Source organism: Sceloporus undulatus, chromosome 8 (assembly GCF_019175285.1).
Source record: "Sceloporus undulatus isolate JIND9_A2432 ecotype Alabama chromosome 8, SceUnd_v1.1, whole genome shotgun sequence".
Taxonomy (NCBI): domain Eukaryota; kingdom Metazoa; phylum Chordata; class Lepidosauria; order Squamata; family Phrynosomatidae; genus Sceloporus; species Sceloporus undulatus.
In genome coordinates, this window is record NC_056529.1 from 18,464,458 (window position 1) to 18,485,313 (window position 20,856).

The 20,856-nt window shown below is 40.2% G+C and overlaps 1 protein-coding gene and 1 long non-coding RNA gene across 2 annotated transcripts in view; one reads left to right on the forward strand and one right to left on the reverse strand.

The window, feature by feature from the left end:
• The window catches only part of CDH13 (cadherin 13), a 651,716-nt gene that overhangs the window by 604,312 nt on the left and 26,548 nt on the right, over positions 1-20,856 (forward strand). Inside the window, exon 11 of the mRNA XM_042438290.1 lies at positions 10,526-10,668. Within this exon, the coding sequence (XP_042294224.1) occupies positions 10,526-10,668 (143 nt within the window). The remainder of the gene's footprint in view (positions 1-10,525; positions 10,669-20,856) is intronic.
• Positions 12,431-20,856, reverse strand: part of LOC121914677 — a 52,966-nt gene continuing 44,540 nt past the window's right edge. The window contains exon 3 of the long non-coding RNA XR_006100559.1: positions 12,431-12,512. This is a non-coding gene — a long non-coding RNA (uncharacterized LOC121914677). The remainder of the gene's footprint in view (positions 12,513-20,856) is intronic.

Here is a 20,856-nt window from a genome sequence, read left to right on the forward strand (position 1 = left end):
CCTCCAACCTCTTTATCAGACTGTCTGCCCTGGCCTTTGAAGATAGTGTGCTGACTCACAAGGCTGGAAAGAGCAACAAAATGACATAAGACTAGGCAACATGGCTTGTTTCAAGTACAAGATTGTGGCAACATGCGCTGTTCAAAATCACCTAATGACATTTTATGGGGAAGGATAGAGGGGGGCAATAAAAAGAGAACCTCATGTAGTGGAGCAACTCTGGGGACAAATATTTAGGCCAGAATCTGTCTCCCTCACACACACAGTTGTACTTCTTTAGTCCTTGTGCAATGGATATATCCACTTCATGGTTGAATAAACAGACATGCACAAGTGTAACCTTTTCATGTTGTTGTTGTTGTATGCCTCCAAGTCATTTCCAACTTATGATGACCCTAAGGGGCTTCCTTGGCAAGATTTGTTCAGAAGAGGTCTTCCTATGTTATCCTCAGAAGCTGAGAGACTATGACTGGCCAAAGCCGCCTAGTGAGCTCTTATGGCCAAACAAAGACCCGAAACCTGGTCACCAGAGTGATAATACAACACTCAAACAAGTCCTTATCCAACAAAAGTGTCCATCTGCCTCCACAGGGGAACTTCTCTGACATCAATAGGTTTCTGACCATTATGCCCAGGGTATCTTTGACACTATAAAGCAGCTTCATGAAGCCCACACTTTGCTCCTTGTGATTGGATATAACTAGGGTCCTCTGAACTAAGCAAGATAGACTTGAATACACATGAGTTCAAACTGCGTAATAAAACAGCTTTCCATTTTTCTGAAGGCCATTTCCAGCGTAGTCAGTCAATGTTTTCTTTCCAGATACTCCAGCCGTCCTGAGATCCTCCTGAGGTTAAAAGGAGAATATTGAACTTTACTTGTTAATAGTCTGGAACATTTGGAGGGTGGCTCACAGGATCTAAATCTTTTCCTTAAAATCCATAATTGCATTTAGCAGCTTTATGATTACCACTTTGCAACTTTAATTTGATGAGGGAATATTTACAGTCTGCCTTGCAGTTCTTCTAGCAGTGATTCTGCAGGTTTTCACTTTGTCATCCTCACCAGCTTCATTCATCTTTGTTATGATTATTTTTCTCTTAATTAATTATTTCAATATCGATCTAGCCCAAAGGCTATTTGTTTTTTTAAAAAGAGAGGGGGGGGGGAGAAATCCTTCTGTGTTTCAAAACGTTCCAGATATTGGTTAAAACACCTTTGCTTAAATCACTTCAATTGTGTGGACTGAGTTCAAAATTCAAAAGTACTTTGTACTCAATGAACTGAGCAGGGAAGAAAGTTAGGGAGGGTACAGAGTCTTGCTACCTAAATCCTGGTGGAGAGGCAGCATATAAAGATATTATTATTATTATTATTATTATTATTATTATTATTATTATTATTATTAGTGGGCCCATACTGACAGGCCAAAATAAAGCTGCTTTGGGTCATTTTGGAGGTATGATGTTTCAATGACGCATGCATCCTAAGAGGCCAGAAGTTGTGCCAAAGCTACGCTGCAGTCCTTACGATTGGACCATGGTTTATACAACTTATTTATTGAATTTTCCACCAAAGTATAAAACTATAAACCCATTCAATTCTATTAATACATTTGTAGTTTTCGGCAGGCGCTGCAAAACTTATATTACCCATGCACTGACATCCCTATGTTAAGGGCAGAATCTCAGGAGAGGTTGCAAAAGCTGGCAACCCTAGCTCTTGAAAGGAGAATTTAAATCATCAAGTTCATTTTTTCCCCCGGTTTATGAAAGAATAGTTAAGTTTTCTCATTTGTTGTACCAACCCATAGTTTAGTTAAGTTGTATTATTTATTTCAACTCTTAACGCAACATTCCCTTGGAGCTTGCTGAGAGGAATGAAGGGCGGTGTGTGTGTGTGGAATACCTTTATTTTGTATCTCTGGAAATCTCTCCGCACTCCAGGAAGTGTTTTTATGGCCCGTTGCACATTTCGCATATTATCATGGCTTTGCTAACACATGCAGACTTCTGCATTTTGTATCATCAAATATTTAATGGGAAAAACTAGCCAGCTGCTTATGCTTTTCCCATTTGAACAGCCAAACGTGGGCAGAAGATTAGGCAGAGGGCAAACAGAGCAAAGCTAAGAACCCGGGGCCTTCCTTTCCAATTCCGTTTTAGAGAGCACCAGGATTTATTCATTTTCTTGTTTACGTCTGCAGCTAGCCCTTCAGTATTTGTCTTCTTGATTTTGAAAAGAGGGGAAATAAATCAATGTAGGTTTGGTAGGCCAGTGGTCCTTTTGGAGCTTGCATTTTTCTTAGACCATTTTTCTTAGCTTGGGGGAATATAAAGCAAAGGATGATTCCTATGTTGGAGAGAGAAATTGGGAAGTTGTAGTCTAGAAAAAGTGGGGAAGATTCTGCATCACTCTTACGTGATGTCAGTCTACATTCACATAGAATCACAGAGTTGAAAGAGACCCCCAAACCCATCCAATCCAAGCACATTCTGCAATGCAGAATTCCCTCCTTGGAGGTCTTTAAACAGAGGCTGGATGGCCATCTACTGAGTATGTTTTGATTGAGAGTTCCTGCATGGCAGGGGGTTGGACTGGATGGTCCTTGTGGTTTCTTACAACTCTAGGATTCTATGATTCGATGAAGACACAGTCAAAGCATTTGAAGGACTGTTTGAACCCCACTCTAGTTCATGCTTCTAACTCTATGGAAGTTTCCAGGTTGCATGCATTTGGATTCTTGGTAACCATGGGAAGAACTGCCTGGTGAAGTTGTCAAAGCAATAGGAGGGGAGACATACTGAAAATAAATAAAGATTAGGGGGGAAAAGATTATACTATTATGTGCTCAGATGGTATAATGTATAATTTGATAGCCTCAACAACCACACAGCTCTTGCTGTGTTGGCTTATTCAGAGAAAAGGACAAAGGCAGATGGGGAACACTTAGGCAGAGGCAAACAAACTGCATGGGGACACAGCAGGGTTGCATTTTGGGTCTTCATTCATCCTCAGCATCTTTGCCAAGCATTAAACTGGAGCATGGCAGGCTCCAAAATCTTCATCTTGGGCAGCCAGTGATTTCTCTCCAAACAGCATAATGGCCTCTTATGCGCAGCTTGTTGACTCTCGCGCACGCACATACACAAAAGAAGCAGCAACTACCCACTTTTGTATTAAAAGGAGGAAAATGCTGAGCTGCACGGAAGAAGGAAGGGGCTATCTGTCTATAGCCTTTGTTTCTCCGATTTGATGTGTCTTTTCTCAAAATCCCAATGGGAAGGCACTTTTGAAAGCAACGTTTTCCAGGCCTTTTCAGATTTCGCTGCTCTTCTGCAGAACTGTTTACTAGCAATGGGCTTTCAGATAGCAAAGTTCTAATGCATGGCTTATCAGCAGCTCCCACGTTTTGTCAACGGAAATGGAGAATTTTCTCACGTATCACCTTTCCTGCCTCAACGCTTCAACACATCTTAACATAAATATAAGGAAGGAGGAAAGCATGGGAACAAATTGCACATAAGACATTGGATCTGCTTAGAAAACCACAAGGGAGAATTGGATTAAATGCTGCTTTTATAAATTCGGATGTGATCATAAAACCCAAGGAAAGGGTATTGCTGTATTGCCGACAATAATCTTACCAGCTCAGGAACCGAATATAACTGTTGCTGGTACTCCTGCAAGTGCTGAATGATATCAATAAATGAAGTAGAAAATCTGAGAGGCAAGTGTGAAAATGGAGTTACTATGCAATCTTAAAAAAAAAACCCTCAGAGTCACAATTTCTCCTTGGATCATGCGATAAAATGCAAGCTAAGCACATGGCAAGTGTTATCTTTATATTTTTGGGACTTTCCTCCTCTATTAGGGGTTGAACGAATATCAGTAAATATTCAAAAGATAGTGTTGTGTGTGTGTGTGTGTTGAGAAACCCTAATGAAAAGAATCCTGAATGCATGAGAACCTTAGCAATTTGTTACTTATGTGCTAAATCCTGGCTAACTTGCATGGAAAACAGCTTTTTCTGCTTAGGATACAGCCTTTTCTGTATAGAAAATAATACCGGTATGGAGAAAATACTGTTTCCCGAACAGAAAAGGCTGCTTTCTGTGTACAACCACAAGTGAATTTTGCACCGAATAAATCCCTAAATACAAATAGGATAAAAATGTTGTGCTTCTTTTTGCCATTGCCATTGAACCTTTGGCAAATCTTATTCAATGTAATCTCAACATTCATGGCCCAAACACTGGAGGACAAATCCACGAGTTAAACTTATACGCAGATGACGTCTTGCTTTTTTTAGAACGTCCCTTTAGATCTTTTGTAGAATTAAAGGTCATCCTGGACTCCTTTGATTATTTTGCAGGCCTGCGAATCAATTATACGAAATCAAAACATCTGTGTAATAATAATAATAATAATAATAATAATAATAGGATTTATTTATATTGCGCTCAGTCGCTGGGAATCTGGGCGGCTACTTCTATTAGTGAGCAGAATTTACTGCAACAATTAGCAAACCTACAACTTTATCCATCTGGCTTTATAAAAGAAATGGTGTGGTTTTCAGACTTTCTGGCAGTATGGGAAATGGCTAAAAGTACTTATTGCTTTCTTTGAGAAGGAATTTAGTGAAGAATTGCACAAAATACCTACTCTGTAGTGTTTTTGTCTTGAACTACAAGGAGGCTTGAAATTATTCTTTCATTTGTGACCTTCAGTTACATCTGTCTCTGTATTTTTTTTTTCAAACATTGCTGCTAAGAAAACCCCACAGTTGCTGAATAACTTGATACAAAGCCCAGGGTAGCACAGGGTTGCAAGCGTGCATAAAAGTTGCAGAGGACAAATCTCCATGTGCTGAATGACACATTAATGGCACCATCCAAACCTTGTATGGAATAAGGAAGTTGCACAACTGAACACCAAATAAGAACAAAGGTCATCAAACGAGAAAGCAAGGGCCCGAACAGACAGGCCAAAATAAAGCTGCTTTGGGTCACTTTGGAGATATGCTGTTTAAATGATCCTAAGAGTCCAAAAGCCGTGCCAAAGCCATGCTCCACTCCTAAGGACCAAAGCATAGCTTTGGTGCAGCTTCTGGCCTCTTAAAATGTGAGTCTCATTTAAACAGCATATCTCCAAAGTGACCCAAAGCAGCTATATTTTGGCCTGTCTGTTCGGACCCTATGTGCATAGATGTGCATGCACAACCATATGCAAATTGTGTTATGCACAATTAGAAATGCACATCTATCTTCAAGGCCATCCACATGGATGATGGTTGTGCATTTTCTTCCTTGCTCTCACTCTCAGTGAATACACACATAAACAAATGTGTGGTCCTGAGACCTTTGGCTGTACGATTATCCATACATTAAATAAATAGCAAGTAGGTGATATGTTTCATTGCAGAATTATGACCTCGAGATTCAAATGCCTACCGAAGAGTGAGTTTTTCTTCTCCCAAGCTGAAATCAAACCATTAATATCACCCAAACCATTTATGTTCGAGTTATTTCATTTCATCAGAGAGGCTACTAGCACTTTAAAAGAACATCTCCATGAGTTGTTCCTTGCCATTCCTTGTGGCCACGGGTGACATGTCCATCTGCTGGGCAGAGCTTGCTTTGCACCCGATAGGAACCAGAGCTTGGAAAAGGTATTTTGGGGGCTACAGCCATCAGAATGATCATGGGATTGCAGGAGTTGTAGTCTAAATAATATTGTTTCCAAAATCTGGCACGAATAATAAAAACATGCAAACTATTCAGCCCACGACCTGAGCCTGGCATACAGTAAACGTTTTCTCATCCTTAAGCCAATAAATTGCCCAGAGGATTTTGCTAAGGAGTTGATACCTGTGTGATATCAGTGCAAGGCAGATTTATGGGATTGTGAGTCCATTCCAAATTTGAATGCCAACTATATAGGTGTTGCCCAAGGTGCTAGAGCTATTTGGGGAATGAGCTTGAGCACATTGGATAGTCCTTTACGCTTCGGACTTAACCCCAGTGTGGATTTGCAGCCTTATTATCATGGAAGGCAGCACTGCATTATGATCAAGGGGGAGAGATTAAAGTATCATCAGAATTAAATAAGCACTTGCCTTCTTTTCTGTTGCTCAGAGGTGTCTTGGAATGTAATAAGACACACCAAGAGATTGTCAGAGCCGTGGTTCAATCACAGAATGAAAATTAAACAGGATAGCTCTGACAGGTAGCACAAAAGCGGATGTTGATAGTGTCAGCAAGTATATTAGAATACAAGAATTATCTTTGCGTCAATGGCAAAGAAGGAGAATATACACAAGCTTTCTCTCCTCACTGCCACCTCTTTTCTTCTTTCCTGGGATACCAAAATTATTATGCAGCATTAATATAACACGTTTGCCATTGACGGGGCTTTGGAAATGTCATCCTGCTCATATTTGCAAGAATCCCCTGTGGCGGAAAACCGCTTCTGCCATTTTATGGACAAGGAATGGAGGCTGCATGAGGTTGTATCTCATTACACATCTTGTACCTGGGTACAGAGACTATAGTACAAAGTGTATGTGTGTGTGTCACATCACCTGTCACCTTATGATCACCGCATGAATTTCACAAGCTTTGCTTAAAGGTGGTTTTGCCCCTTCCTTCTTCTGGAATAGAGCCTCCAGCATCTGCTATTCCTTGGCAGTCTCCCATCCAAGTACTAACCAGGGCTGACTCTGTTTAGCTTCCAAGATTGGGCAGAATTTGGTGCTCTGAGGGTATTTTTTTTCCCCAGCGGAAGACTACAACACTTCCCTGTATCCTCCCCATGCTTTTATATGTTAGTACTTTGAAGGTGAAAGTCACATTTTATACGGCTGTCCAAGATACTGCATCTATTTCAGAGGGGGGTTCATCGCATAAGACAGTACCTTTAGAATTCAGACTAAAACCCAAAGTGGATTCCCCAGCCCACTAACATTGAAGCCCTAAGCCTCCACTCACACAAATATCAGGGCACCTTAATTAAAATAAACAAACCTGAAGTTATTTCCGTTAGATTTAAGGACAAAACGGCAGATTTTTGTATGTTCTTAGCAAAAAATGAATCAAATGATCTTCTCAGGCACCTGCAGTGGACATATTCAAACACAGATATGCTCAATATGGAGAGGATTGTGATATGGGAAGGAAGTAGGTCTTCATACATTTCATATCATTTTGCTCCTCACCGTGAGATAGTTGTTGAACACTGTGCACCAAGATTCTGCATGGGACACACAACTATGGTAAGGTCAAATCTGTTACCTATGGCTATGACTGTAATAAACTATTCATATTCTCTAGTGCATCAGTACAATTCAAACCACTTTATAGCTTTTACAAAGCCTTTGGAAGAGCCCTGATGCAGATTGAAAAAAATCACTATGGACAGGCTTCAAAGAAAATGGAATGAGTGGAGATGGAGGTAACAAGCAATAAAACCTAGCAAAACCCAAGGAATTATATTGCGGGAATCCACACTTCTTTAGACCAGTCTAGGCAAATCCTATGAATGAGTAAAAGCCATTTGGATGACACTCATTTGTAAACTGGAACACAGCCCTAGCAGTCAGAAAGAAATGCTGTGTATACATTAGGAGATACAGACAATTAAAAATTGTGCCAATTATGTATCCAAATACATTATGGTGTTTGGAGTTGTGATTTTGTTCTTCAAAGATGCTTATTTATATCCTTTTACCAACACATCTTTAATGAACTTTTTTTTTGTACCAAAGGTCCCACAAAGAACGATCATCCTAGTTAAGCTGCATTATACTCTTACAATGGATATAATTTGAGAAAAACATTTCCTTTTTTCTTTTACAACAATCTTTATTCGCAGTCAAATTAGTGCTTATAAAATCTGTAGTACAAAGCTCTGCTGAAGAATCGGGAAAGACATTGTCATCTGTTAAAACATTTCATTCCTCATACATTGCTAAATGACAATGTTAAACCTCCCAGTCCCCTTTGTTTTAGGTTAATTGAGAATTTTCTGTGCGCTTTTCTCGTGGTTTGATGTATTGAGTTATTGTTTTAAAAAGCAACCTGATTTTTTAAATAAATAAAACACCCACACAGGAACAAAGGAATGGGATCAATTAATTAAGACTATTGTTATTATTCTAATAACTCATTTTCAGGGAAGATAAAGCTCATCTATTGACTGATGTTTAAAGCAAAAGTACAGACAGACTTGATGGACTGCATCATTCGCTATTCATTATGTTCACATCGGTTATGTTCTTTGCCCTTTGCTGACAGGACCAAATCATTCCTAAAATGTCAATAACCAAGATTCTCATTGGTATCAATGAGTGTTAGAATGGACTCTTGTTACAGTTAAAAGAGCTGTAATGGAATCATTTCCAACTACTGTATCTTTGCCCAACCATCATACCTGTGTGCTGACTATTGTTGTGTGCCTTCAAGTTGTTTTCGACTTAGGCAAAGCTATCAAGGTCTTGTACCCATCTCCCCATTCGTGTTGCATACCCTCTTGTAAGTAAACAACTGTTTAAGATTGGGAGGCTGTCTTTAGGGAAGAGGTATCAAGGTCCCTTGAGAAGGCAGCATTATTGTCCCTTGAGAAGGCAGCATTATTATAGGTTGCAGTTTATTGATGATACATGGACTCAGTTGGGCGCTGTATGTGACCACTAGAAGATTCTACCACTTCCTGTCTTTAGTCTTTCTCTAGCCTTATTGTAAGCTTTGGGCTCCATATTGAGGAAAAGGTGGGAAATGAAACGTATACATACACACTCGTTGTAGGTTAAAATCAGAGAAGCACGGCAAAGGATACATAAAGAACCATGGCCTGAATCCTCTTGTCAGTCCCAAATACAGTAGACCCATGGCATTGGTGAGATTTACGTATGTGTTGACATACCCGTAACACAGTTTTTCATTTCAGTGTGGCTTTTTTAATTTATTTCTTTAAAGCCCCCTCCAGCCCCCATTGACATGATGGAAGTCACCAGCTTATTCCAGATAGCTGTGGAGCTGAGTTCTGCTGGAATAACAAACCGATACTGAAGATGCTATCTGACACTTTGGGCCAGCGGTTTGATTGCTTTTGTTTTATATAGAAAGATAGAAATCTTGACATTTCGGGCTGGTGTCAGGAATGGAGTGAATGCAATCAGCCTGACGGTGGTTGCCTAGCAGAGGAAGTCTCTATGGAGCAAATATTGCAGCCTATTTTAGAATGTGCATATTCCAAATGACCCTTCTTATTACTATTGACCAAGGCAATGGATGTCTCTCATTTGCATTCCAACTACATATGGCAAGCTATGATAATAAAGCGTATTGAACTACATAAAACAGTGTCAGTAGAAGGAGATAACAAGGTACATAGCTACACTAGAATGCAGTGTATGTCAGCATAAGCGTCAAGTATTGCATACATACTAGAACTGTCAATTACTGTTGTTGAATGGTGTCAGATCTCCTTTTCGGAGCAGGGAGATCGTTGATTCTTACTGTTTACTAATAGAGATTTCTCATTTGGTGATTGTTAATCCTTCTGCCTTATTTAATGGTTAATAAAGGGTGGCTGCCCAGCTTATTTGGTTGTAAATGCAAATTACACTCATCCCTCCATATCTGCGGCTTTCATATTTGCGGATTTGGTTGTTCATGGATTTGATTAATATATTGTTTCTAGGAATATCTAGATCTTCCAGTGCAACTCTATGGTCAACTTTAACAAAAGGTTTCACTAAAATACCTAGAGATTCCTAGAGAGAATACTCTACTAGGCCTTTGTAGCTCCTCCGGCGCAGTTCTGTGGTCAGTGTCTGTCGGACGGTGACCACAGAGTTGCCCTGGAGGACCTAGAGATCCCTAGAGAGGGGTCCTTTCAGGTAAAAATGTGGTGTTTTTGTTATTCGCAGTTTTTCCATATTCACGGGGGTCTTGTGCCCCTAACCCTGGCAAATATGGAGAGAAAAGTGTATTACATAGTGTTGATCGCATATTTGAGGAATGGGCATGGTTGCAATCCAGTATAATGTAATGGTTGGAGTGTTGGACCCAAACAATGGGAGATCAGGTTGTAAACCTCCACTCACCCATTGGGTAGCCTTGGACATGTCACACTCTCTCAGCCTAAGAGGAAGGCAAAGGCAAACCTCCTCTAAATAATAATAATAAAAACCTAGGATAGGGTTGCCATAAGTTAGAGTTGACTTGAAAACACGTGACAACTGTAACAGGTATCTGGAGTGAATTTCTGTTTCTTAATAAAACATTGAATTACAATTAAGTGGATCCTCATAGTACCCATAGAAATACTAGCCTAAATCCTATTGTTAGTGCTGACTAGAGTAGGCCCACTGCATCCTTTGTATCGCTCCACCATTCAACAATTGATTTGTTGTGTTTATTCTAGTTGTCACTAGCCGAAAAGATACCAGCCCCTGTTCCAGTTGAATTCAGTTTACAACTAATAACCCAATTCATTGCTGACTGCTTTGTATTTTTACAGATACTCCCTTGACAAAGACCCAGCAGACTGGTTGGAAATCAACCCTACAAATGGTACCATTCGCACTACGGGTATACTTGACCGTGAATCACCATTTGTCTTCAACAATGTGTACACAGCATACTTTTTGGCAATAGACAGTGGTGAGTAATGGCAATTGCTGAAAGCAAAAAAAATTTCAGTTGGCACAAGGTAGGACCAGCTGTTTTGAATCCCACTGATGGCAGTTCATGGTTTCTTGGAGAATCATTGCTTTTGTGTGCAGGTTAGGTATTTATCTCTTACCAAAGCATACTTGAATCAGAAGTGATTTTGGTGGGCATGAACTCTACTCCAAAGGCTGGGGAACGTTCTGCCAAAAGGACAACCAAAAAACCTTGACCAGAACTTTGCATAGGCTTCAGGTGGACCAAAGGGGATGTAATAAAGGAATGACAAATTGAAATGTAATTGTTCTTTTGGTCGCTCTTTGTAGAGGCACATAATTAGTATATCAGCCTCTCTAGCAAAGCTGTATTCCTTGCTCTATTTATTTAACCAATTTCTGAAAGACATATTTGCTTCCAGACTTTCGGTCTCTGGCTGTTTCTAATTCTGTAGTAAAAAGCAGTAGAAATATTACTAGAAAGAGTCTCGCTCTTTTCTCCATATAGGGACAAGCGGGGGCTGATGTTCTGATACAGTTTAAATGGTAACTATAGTCTGATGGTAACTAAGCCTTAAGAGAAGCATTTCAACCCTTCTGAATAAGAGGAAAAACTTTGGCCCTGTACAGATGGGCAAAAAGCGCCATTTTGTGGGCGTGATGAGAGCTGAGCATCCCCACATTCACAGCCCTCCCTGCGCTGCCCGGGTGCCATCTTGGTGCACGGTCGTTCAGATGGTGCGTGACATGATGATGTCATTTTGGCGCAGCACCCAAATGGCGCTGCACCAAAGGGGCATGATCAAGCTGCCCAGCAGCGGCTATGGCACCGCTTCGCAGGCACAAAAAGGAGCCAGAAAAACCAGCTCCTTTTTGTGCTCTGTGGAGGCTGGATGGGTGCTGTGACATGCATTTGCCATGGCACCGATCCTGGACAGGAAGGGATGGCGTCTCATCGTCCCTTCCTGCCTGTTTGTACAGGGCCTTTGTTACAGAAGATGGAAACCACTAATTTAATGGTATTGTTGAGTTGATGGCATGGCTATCTGAGAAACCCTAAAGGTCTGGATTAGAAACTCAGGAGGACTGGACCTTAAGACCTGAAGTTCCCCACTCCTGCCCTCCTCTATGTTGATGCTGGACATCCCTTATTGTAGGCCATCTGAGGAAGTAGACTGAAGTCTACCAAAGCTCATGCTGCCAAATTCTTTCTTTCAGTTAGTCTCAAAGGCACTACAAGATCTCTCTATAGTAGGCCATCTAGTTCTTATTAATCAAGAAAAAGCAGTGTAACCATAAAACACTGTACAAGGACATGATTTAAGCATGATTATAATGTATGTACCACTCACTACTTGTGATTTTGACTGAGTGTAGTCCTACGCTGTGCATTATGGCCACCTTTGGAGCCAGAATACAGTTAGAAGGAATCACTCCTATTGTGACTTTATATTCCTAATAAGAAAGAAAGGCTTGCTGTCATTGTTCCTAGGATGATAGATATATCATCCTTAGTGGAATTAATCCCCCACTAATAAAAAAATATTTGAGCTGATATTAAGCCCCTGGCACCACCATCGCAATAACTAACTGATCTTCTACACAACTAGATTTTTATTCCATTTAACGTGGAATGGCAATTAGAATGAAAACACCATTAAAAAACCCTTGTTAAAATGCAATATTTTAAACATATTATGTGGATTAAAGTTCCTTCTGTTGTGCATAATCTAAATTAAAAGGAGGCTATGAAAACCCATTGCAAGTTACTTTTGCAGCACATTAAAAAATACAGAGATTGTCGGGAGGCTTGGAGGGGAGAGGTTCGGTTCTCATGCACAGCTGAAAGGCAAAAAAGAAATAAATAAGGGCTTTGTATGTCATGTTTAAAAAAGCTAATATGCTTACGCCTCTCAGAGATACAGCTGGTTTAGCTACAGCGATGAATTGTAAAAATGTTCTTTTTAAGAGGGTAATTTTACGGGGGATTTTTTTTGTGCTGCACAAGTCAGTACAGGGAAATGTTTGTGAGAGTTTGACAGAGATATGGCTTTAAAATGCAAAGCAGCAGAGAGAAAGTGCCCCTTTGCTGGGGTGATTTACTTGGATATTCATAAATGTATTTCTCTCACTTAGCCACCGAACGTATTTCTCATCCTGTATTTGTTAGTCTTGGATAATGCGTCTTTTGTATCGGTTGTGTATACAAAATTGTAATATGATTAGAACCGCGAGTTTATATTTGCAGAGGAATATGTGTATGATGCTTGGCATGCTGCGGGAGTAAATTTTTGGGTACGCAGAGGAATTCATGGCATTGCGCATGAATTAATAATAATAATAATAATAATAATAATAATAAAATGTATTTATATCCCGCTCCTCTGAGCGATCAAAGCGGCTTACATTAAAATAAACCAATAAAATACAATATCAATACAATGTCATATGATAACATTATAACCCTGCCCCTCAGAGGATCATCCTAAACAGGTGATAGTTTAAGCAAAGTGGCCAGTTGTTTCAACCCAAGCCTTTGTGTGTGGTCTCTTTATTGCATGGGTTGGTCAGAAAAACGCTGTTCGCTGAGCCAACATAAACCCCGCTCGTGTCTGAATTTTGTGTAGAATCAATGTTGCTGTTGTTATTGTGTGCCTTCAAGCCATTTATGCCTTATGGTGACCCTAATGCAAAACTTGTGCCATCCAACATGTGTATATTTCCGCTCTGTCTCTTTGATTTAGCATCTTGTTTGTGGATTATACATAGACAGCAATGGGGAAAGTTTGCTTTTTCATGCTCAGACAGTGATGTGAATGTGGGAAACCAAGCTTGCTGGATTCTTGGTCTCATTCAACCATTCCATCTTAATCTTTGGATTAAACTCTGGATGAGTTGGGAAAGACTTTCTTTTGTCAATTAAATTGGGGTTAGAATCATAGAATCATAGAGTTGGAAGAGACCGCACGGGCCATCCAGTCCATCCCCCTTCTGCCATGCAGGAAATCACAATCAAAGCATCCCCGACAGATGGCCATCCAGCCTCTGCTTAAAGACATCGAAGGAAGGAGACTCCACTACACTCCGAGGAAGGAGTGTGTTCCACTGTTGAACAGCCCTTACTGTCAGGAAGTTCCTCCTAATGTTGAGGTGGAATCTCTTTTCCTGTAGCTTGCATCCGTTGTTCCGGATCCTGTTCTCTGGAGCAGCCGAAAACAAGCTTGCTCCCGCCTCAATATGACATCCTTTCAAATATTTAAACAGGGCTATCATATCACCTCTTAACCTTCTCTTTTCCAGGCTAAACATCCCCAGCTCCCTGAGTCGTTCCTCGTGGGGCATGGTTTCCAGACCTTTCACCATTTTAGTCGCCCTCCTCTGGACACATGTCTCCAGTTTCTCAATGTCCTTTTTGAATTGTGGTGTCCAGAACTGGACACAATATTCCAGGTGGGGCCTGACCAGAGCAGAATACAGTGGCACTATTACTTCTCTTGGTTCTAGACACTATACTTTTATTGATGCAGCCTAAAATTGCATTGGCCTTTTTAGCTGCCGCATTTCACTGTTGACTCATGTTCAACTTATGGTCTACTTGGACTCCTAGATCCCTTTCACATGTAGTTTATTCAGCCAGGTGTCCCCCATCCTATATCTGTGCATTTCATTTTTCTGCCCTAAGTGCAGTACCTTACATTTCTCTGTGTTGAATTTCATTTTGTTAGCTGTGGCCCAGCTTTCTAATCTATTCACATCATTTTGAATGTTGATCCTGTCCTCTGGAGTATTACCTATTCCTCCTAATTTGGTGTCATCTGCAAATTTGATAATTCTACCCTCAAAGGCAGCTTTGTTTCGGGAGCATCTGGCTCAGATGTTTGGAATAAAGAATATCCATTATTATAGTTAACCATAATCTAAGGGAGGGAGGAAAGTGTGAAATGGAGATAGAAGATCAGAAAGATTTGGTTGGATTTTCCCTTCTGCTCCTCTGAATTAACTTAACTCAGATAACTGGGTTGGTGTGATATGCTTTTTGGCAGTGAGCTCTTCATGAAAGATCAGCCTTTTGCTCCATTAGCTTTAATCAGTTGCAAACATTTAATTGATGCAGTCAGAAAGACAATCCCGCCCAAAGCCTTTTCCCCTCCTAGAACTCGCTTCTCTCGCTGGCATGACAGTACTTTGTCATCACAAAGGAGCTAGAAGGACCACATGTCTTGACAGCTTTACTTACTAGATGCAAGCTATTAATACAAACACTATGATGAGTGAACTTCCAACTACTTGAGTTCATGCTACAACTTGTGCTACATTGAATATTAATGGCACTCCAGCTTAACCTACAGTTCAGTGAAACCAGCAGCAAACTGATGTCTTCTAAAGGGTTCACTGAACCTTAGATGCAACCAGCATGAGATCTACGATGGCATGCTTCAACATCCACATATGTCAATCCTCTTCACTAGCTTTGGTTCTTCAGTGTAATATTGTTGATCTCTCTAATTCTGTAGCCAACCATATGCACTAATGCAATGAAAGTAACTCCACCATCATTTTCCTAGTCAACCAATACTAATGCCTAATTTCCTCAAGCTTATTATGTTCCCAATGAGCTACATAATGTATGTAGGGAGAGTGCTTCAGTAATCTAATGTGAGCACAAGAATCATTCCCGGAACTTGCAAGGGAGGTTAAATTAACTGAAAGAGTATCAAATGGAAATGTTTTTGCCAACAGCTCTCGGAAAGAGCAGTGTGGCATCCATAAACCCTTGATGCTTGCATATGCTGCAGTCCTAAATCTTTCAGTGGCGACCTTAATGGCATCTCAAGGATGGCTGAGAGGCCATCAGGGCTGGCATCTGTGTGTTGAGCAGATGCCCTTTATTCGCCCACAAAAGTCTCTCGATATGTAAAACTTGAAAAATTCCTACATACGCCATTGGATGCCCCTTGATTCACCCACAGCACATACGCCATCAGAAGACCATTGATTCACCCACAGGTTTTACTCTGGCTGCGTAAAACCTGAAAATTCCTTCAAAGTGTCCCTTTAAGAAATGTGCCCAAATGCCCTTTTAAAATAACTTACACAATAACTAAACTATATTACCTATACACAACCAGATAGTGCTGTTACCATTGGTTACATTTCTTTTTAAGACCTCATTCTCACTTACAGATAAATCAGTGTGCGATCCGAATCAATGGATTGATTCAATAGCAGAGCGTGGTTCTCACTACATTTGCCCCCATCACATTTTTCCCTCTAAAGTAATCCACTTGTGGTTCACATTCATACATGAATCGATTCAAAATGGACCTGCTCCAGCTGGCTGAAGGGCAAATTTAAATCGATTCTGATCCGCATCTGTTTCACACTTGTATGGAATCGATTTATCGAAAAAGATGCGGGGAAAAATCAGCGTCAAAAAGACGTGGGTTAAATGGGTCTGATGCATGGCTCTCTTCACCAAATCGCTTCCGTGATTCAATTTAAGTGAGAGCCAGGGTCATTTGAACCAGTTCAAACTGAATTGTGATCCAGTTTAAAAGGTAGTGGTAATGAGGCCTAAATGTGACTTTTGCTGTTTATTTATTTATAGTATTTATTAACCTTACTCATAGAACCATAGAGTTAGAAGGGACAGCAAGGGCCATCTAATCCAACCCTTACCATAAAGGAATATATATAACTAGAACATGCCCAAGAGATGGCCATCCTACTTCTGCTTAAAGACTACCAAAGAAGGAAAATCAATCACCTTCTGAGGCAGTCTGTTCCAATGTTGAACAGATGTAAAATCAAGGGGTTCTTCCTAATGGTTAAGTGGAATCTCTTCTCTTACCATTTGAATCCATTGATTTGTGTTCTAGTCTCTGGAATAGCAGGAAACAAGCTTGTGTCATCTTCCACATGACATCCCTGGATCGCTGAGTGGCTTATATTAAAATCAGTTGGGACAATTTCCAATGCGAGATAAAACAATACAAGATAAACATTCATTTTTAAAAGAGTGCATGGTTTTAAAAGCTGACATTAAAACTATAAAATCACGTATCTGTACACTTTGGGGGAAGTCAAAAGCTCAAGGCTTTTACAAGTATAAATTATATTATTCCCATTGTTGGGATACAGAAGACAGTAAATCTCAGTTGTCAGGTTAGGTATATATAAGGATGTTGACCATGCCCTCATTTTAAAAAAAGCTTATTATTTGTAGCTGTGTTAGTTTCCTTTGTTGTTTCCCATTAGCAACATCCCACCAGGTTCTTCCCTGGTCTAATAGCTGAGTTACTAAGGACTAAACTCAGAACCTTCTCATGCAAAACAGATGTTCTCCCAGTGGCGTCTGGTGGCATCCATGTACATTGAGAGATCCACCCACTCTTGATGTTAGTCCCTTCTTGAAAGGAGTTCTCAAAATGACTGAAGCCTAAAAGTAGATTCAGCATCTTGGATAACTCCATTTGCATCTGGACTAAAACTAGCAGCAGATTCACCATCTCACTGGCATGCAAGCCACCATCTTCTGTTGTGCTTCACTTCAGAGTGAGGTCTCCTAAGGTTTCCACCTTTATTAGCCACTGAACATTGGAAATAGCCCTTTGTTGCATGTATAGATTAGTTTTGTTTGTCTGCATGTGGTCTTCTTCACCCCTCAGGCCCTTATGGGATATAGCCTTGCTACTGAAGAGTTGATGGAGCACAGTATTTAATTTCATAGGTAATAAAATGTGACCTTTTCTCTAGACAGAATCTCCCTTTTATAACCCAATCCCCCTTCTGAATGAGTGCCCTAATTTGCTTTGTACACTCTTGGTTTCTATAAAGGTCAAGGTACTATCTGTATCTGTTGAGCACTTTCATGTTATTTATTTCAGTCTAACCCAGACAGAGAGACCGAAATTCAGCCGCCATCTGTGGCCTGAGGTTTACATCAATTCATTAATGAAGGCTACCCTACTTAGGACAAGCAAATTGGATTTGGGCCAGAGGTTCTAATCTATGAAAGCAGAAATTAAGCGCTTAGGAAACTTTTACATAGGTTGAGTAAGGGGCTGTACAGATGGGCAGGAAGAGGCAGCAAGACGCCACCCTTTCTGCCCCGGATCGGTGCCAGCCACAGACGCTGGTGAAACGTCAGGAATAAACTCTTCTAGAACATGGCCATATAACTTGAAAAAACCCACGAAAATCTACAAAATACATTTGCTTGATAACTGAAGACTATCTTTTTTGGAAAAGGGTGTCACAGTCTGGGTGCAACCACCAAGAAGGCCTTGTCTTGACTCACCACAAAATGCACCTCTGAGGGTGGCAAGACCAAGAGAAGGCCTCCCCCAAAGATCTCAAAGCTGGAACAGATGAGTTCCTTCAGATACTCAGAGGATCAAATGTTTCTTATGGGTTGTATTGTTTTCTGAGTAGAAGGGATCAGCTAAGTAGACTATAGTAAACAGAAAACCAAAGTGATCTTAAGTGAAGGTTCTCCATGAAGGTTCACTTTTGGTGTCCTTCACTGACATGAGGCAGATCATATGAAAGAAAAGGCCAGCTGATATGATGAATATAACAGAAGCCTGCAGAATGATTCATCTACAGGTTGTCTTTCCATATGCCTTAACCTGTTTAGATACATCATGGTGACTGAAATTAAATTACAGCAGATTGATTCCACCTAAAACACAGTATTTGGAAGGAAATCAGGCAATTAGTGGCCATGGCAACCCAATTAAAGCTGCTTTTACACCCTTTATTTTAATTGCTCTATTAATTGAAAAGGGAAAATAAATTGAATGCTCATCCTTTACTTGTCATTTTGAGTTTTTGCAAAATATGAATCGCAGGGAAAATATTGTTTAAATTAGTCACTGTAAGCTGCAGATCTGGGGAAAAATAATTTGCAGCAAACTGTGTTTAAGATAGATGGCACGTGTCAGCAGCTATTTGATAAGAGCTTTGCCTTTTGAAGCATAATTACTCAAACCCAGGAATTGCATGTATTATTGAAATATATGAGTGAGAGTAATTTGAAAGCGCAGTTTGTTTTTTTATAAATTGTAGAGTCAAATATCTGTTGGAAGGAGGAGGAGGAGGAGGACAGAAAAAGAGACAGAGGTGCAGGTTTCCTTTATGGATCTGTTTCTTCCAAAAGCAAGAGAAATGCATTTAAATGGGAGGATTTTGTCTCAGCTGAAGATATATCGTCTGGATTGATTATAAATGCAATGCGGGGATATTAGCAGAATGGCATGACATGAAATCAGCTGGTAAGACTGATGACTCAAGAAGATTATGAGACTAGGAAGTGATTAACTTATGACTGTCCATCCCTTTTTGGCTTATCTTCATGTGATATATCTTTAATTCTCTCTCCCATGTGAGCCTGTTCAACTGTTTAAAACCATCTGAAGACAATCTTGCATAGTCCACCAGTCTCTCTTTCTTTTTCATCTTGCTTGAAATTTTATTTAGAAGACAGAAAAATAACATAACACCATATGGAAGTACAATGGGAACACTGGCTATGAGCAAAGGAGAAATTACGTCCCAGATCAAAGAGATGGAGCATGACTTTATACTCATAGTTGTTTGAGCAATGCCACTTTGGTAGTGACTTGTAACATTTCCCAACCATATGTGCAACTCGGGGGGATACAGACAGGCAGCTCCATGCCACCTATTTTTGCCCCTCGTTGGCGCCACACCAACCGTACTGCACCGCACTGATACACTCCCTAAAAACAAGCCGCCTGGAGAGACCTCTTTTTAGGAGCACCATAATGGCACTCACGCACCCTAATGCCACTGCTTCTGGTGAGCACCATTTGGGTGTGCAAACACTCATGCATCATTATCACATGCCCCGTGTGGGCAGGGCCACGGCAAGATGACGCATGGGAGCTGCTATTAGGGCTGGGGGCATATGGACGCCCAGCCCAATGGAGCTCTTAAATCAGCCCCAGGATGGTGCTTCTGCCTATCTGTATTGGGTCTAAATGTGCATGTGCAAGTCCATTTTATATTTTAGAATACCTGTATTTGCATGCACATGCATAATGACTTATCTTGGAATTGGGCTCCAAGTCTAAACAGAAAATTCAGTTATATTTCATATGCAGCTTATACACATAGCCTGAAGGTACTTTTATACAACATTTTAAATAATTTTGTGCATGAAACAAAAGTTGTATACATTGAACCATGAGAAAGCAAAGGAGTCACTATCTCAGCCATCCGTTTGGACAGCTTTGGATTTTGGAGTATTTTGAAATGCCAGATAAAAGGGACTCAGCCTGTATCTAAAATCTCAGCCGTAGCCATTCTGCATCATACAAAAATGTCCCATTTTTTGTAGTGGATCTTATGCATGCACAGCTAACCATCAAGATTCTGGCTTATGCAACAGCCTTTAGTACATCATGGGTCAAGCCTGGATGTTACTTTTGAGCAGCACTATCCCTCTTTGGCCATTTTGTTTTCAAAGGAAGCAAAGTGCAGCTTTAACCATTTTTCCCACTGGAAAAAAAAAGTCTTTGAAATTGCCCATTTATTCTGTATAAACTTCACACATATTTGGCTCAGAAAAGTAGCATTTTCTGAACCGAAGATAATAGTTCTTCACACACACGAATTTGGTGCTGAAAAAGTTGTGAATTGCAAAGATTCTCGTCATTCCACGATTACCTTTGTGAGGATTTCCTAAAACTCAAGACACATGTTTCTTTATCTTTTTCAGAATATTTTTAAATATCCTTCCCCTTCCTACTTAAGGAATTCATTCTTATTTCTTGATACTGTGATTGAAAAGCAACTCCTTGCTGTTTGTTGTTACAGTAGTTGTTGGATTGCATATTGCTTTTCCTTTGCCTTCTGTTATGTGAAGAGTAGGCATGTGCTGAGGATCAGAAGGCATCTCCTGATTCATAACCACAAATCTGGTTAAGCACATAGGGATTCATAGTACAACTTCGTTCTGTATTGAAAGCCCTATCCATGGATGGTCAAATTTCAGTTCTATGATCTCTGACCTTCACCTTCTTGAAGTCTTAAATTCTTTCAAATTAATGAGGAAATCTGTACATTTTCAACAGTGCTTTTAAAAATATGAACCAGTGAACATCACTCATCCCTTATTTTGGATTCATAGATGGGTCTCTGTTGATTCTGTTATGGATAT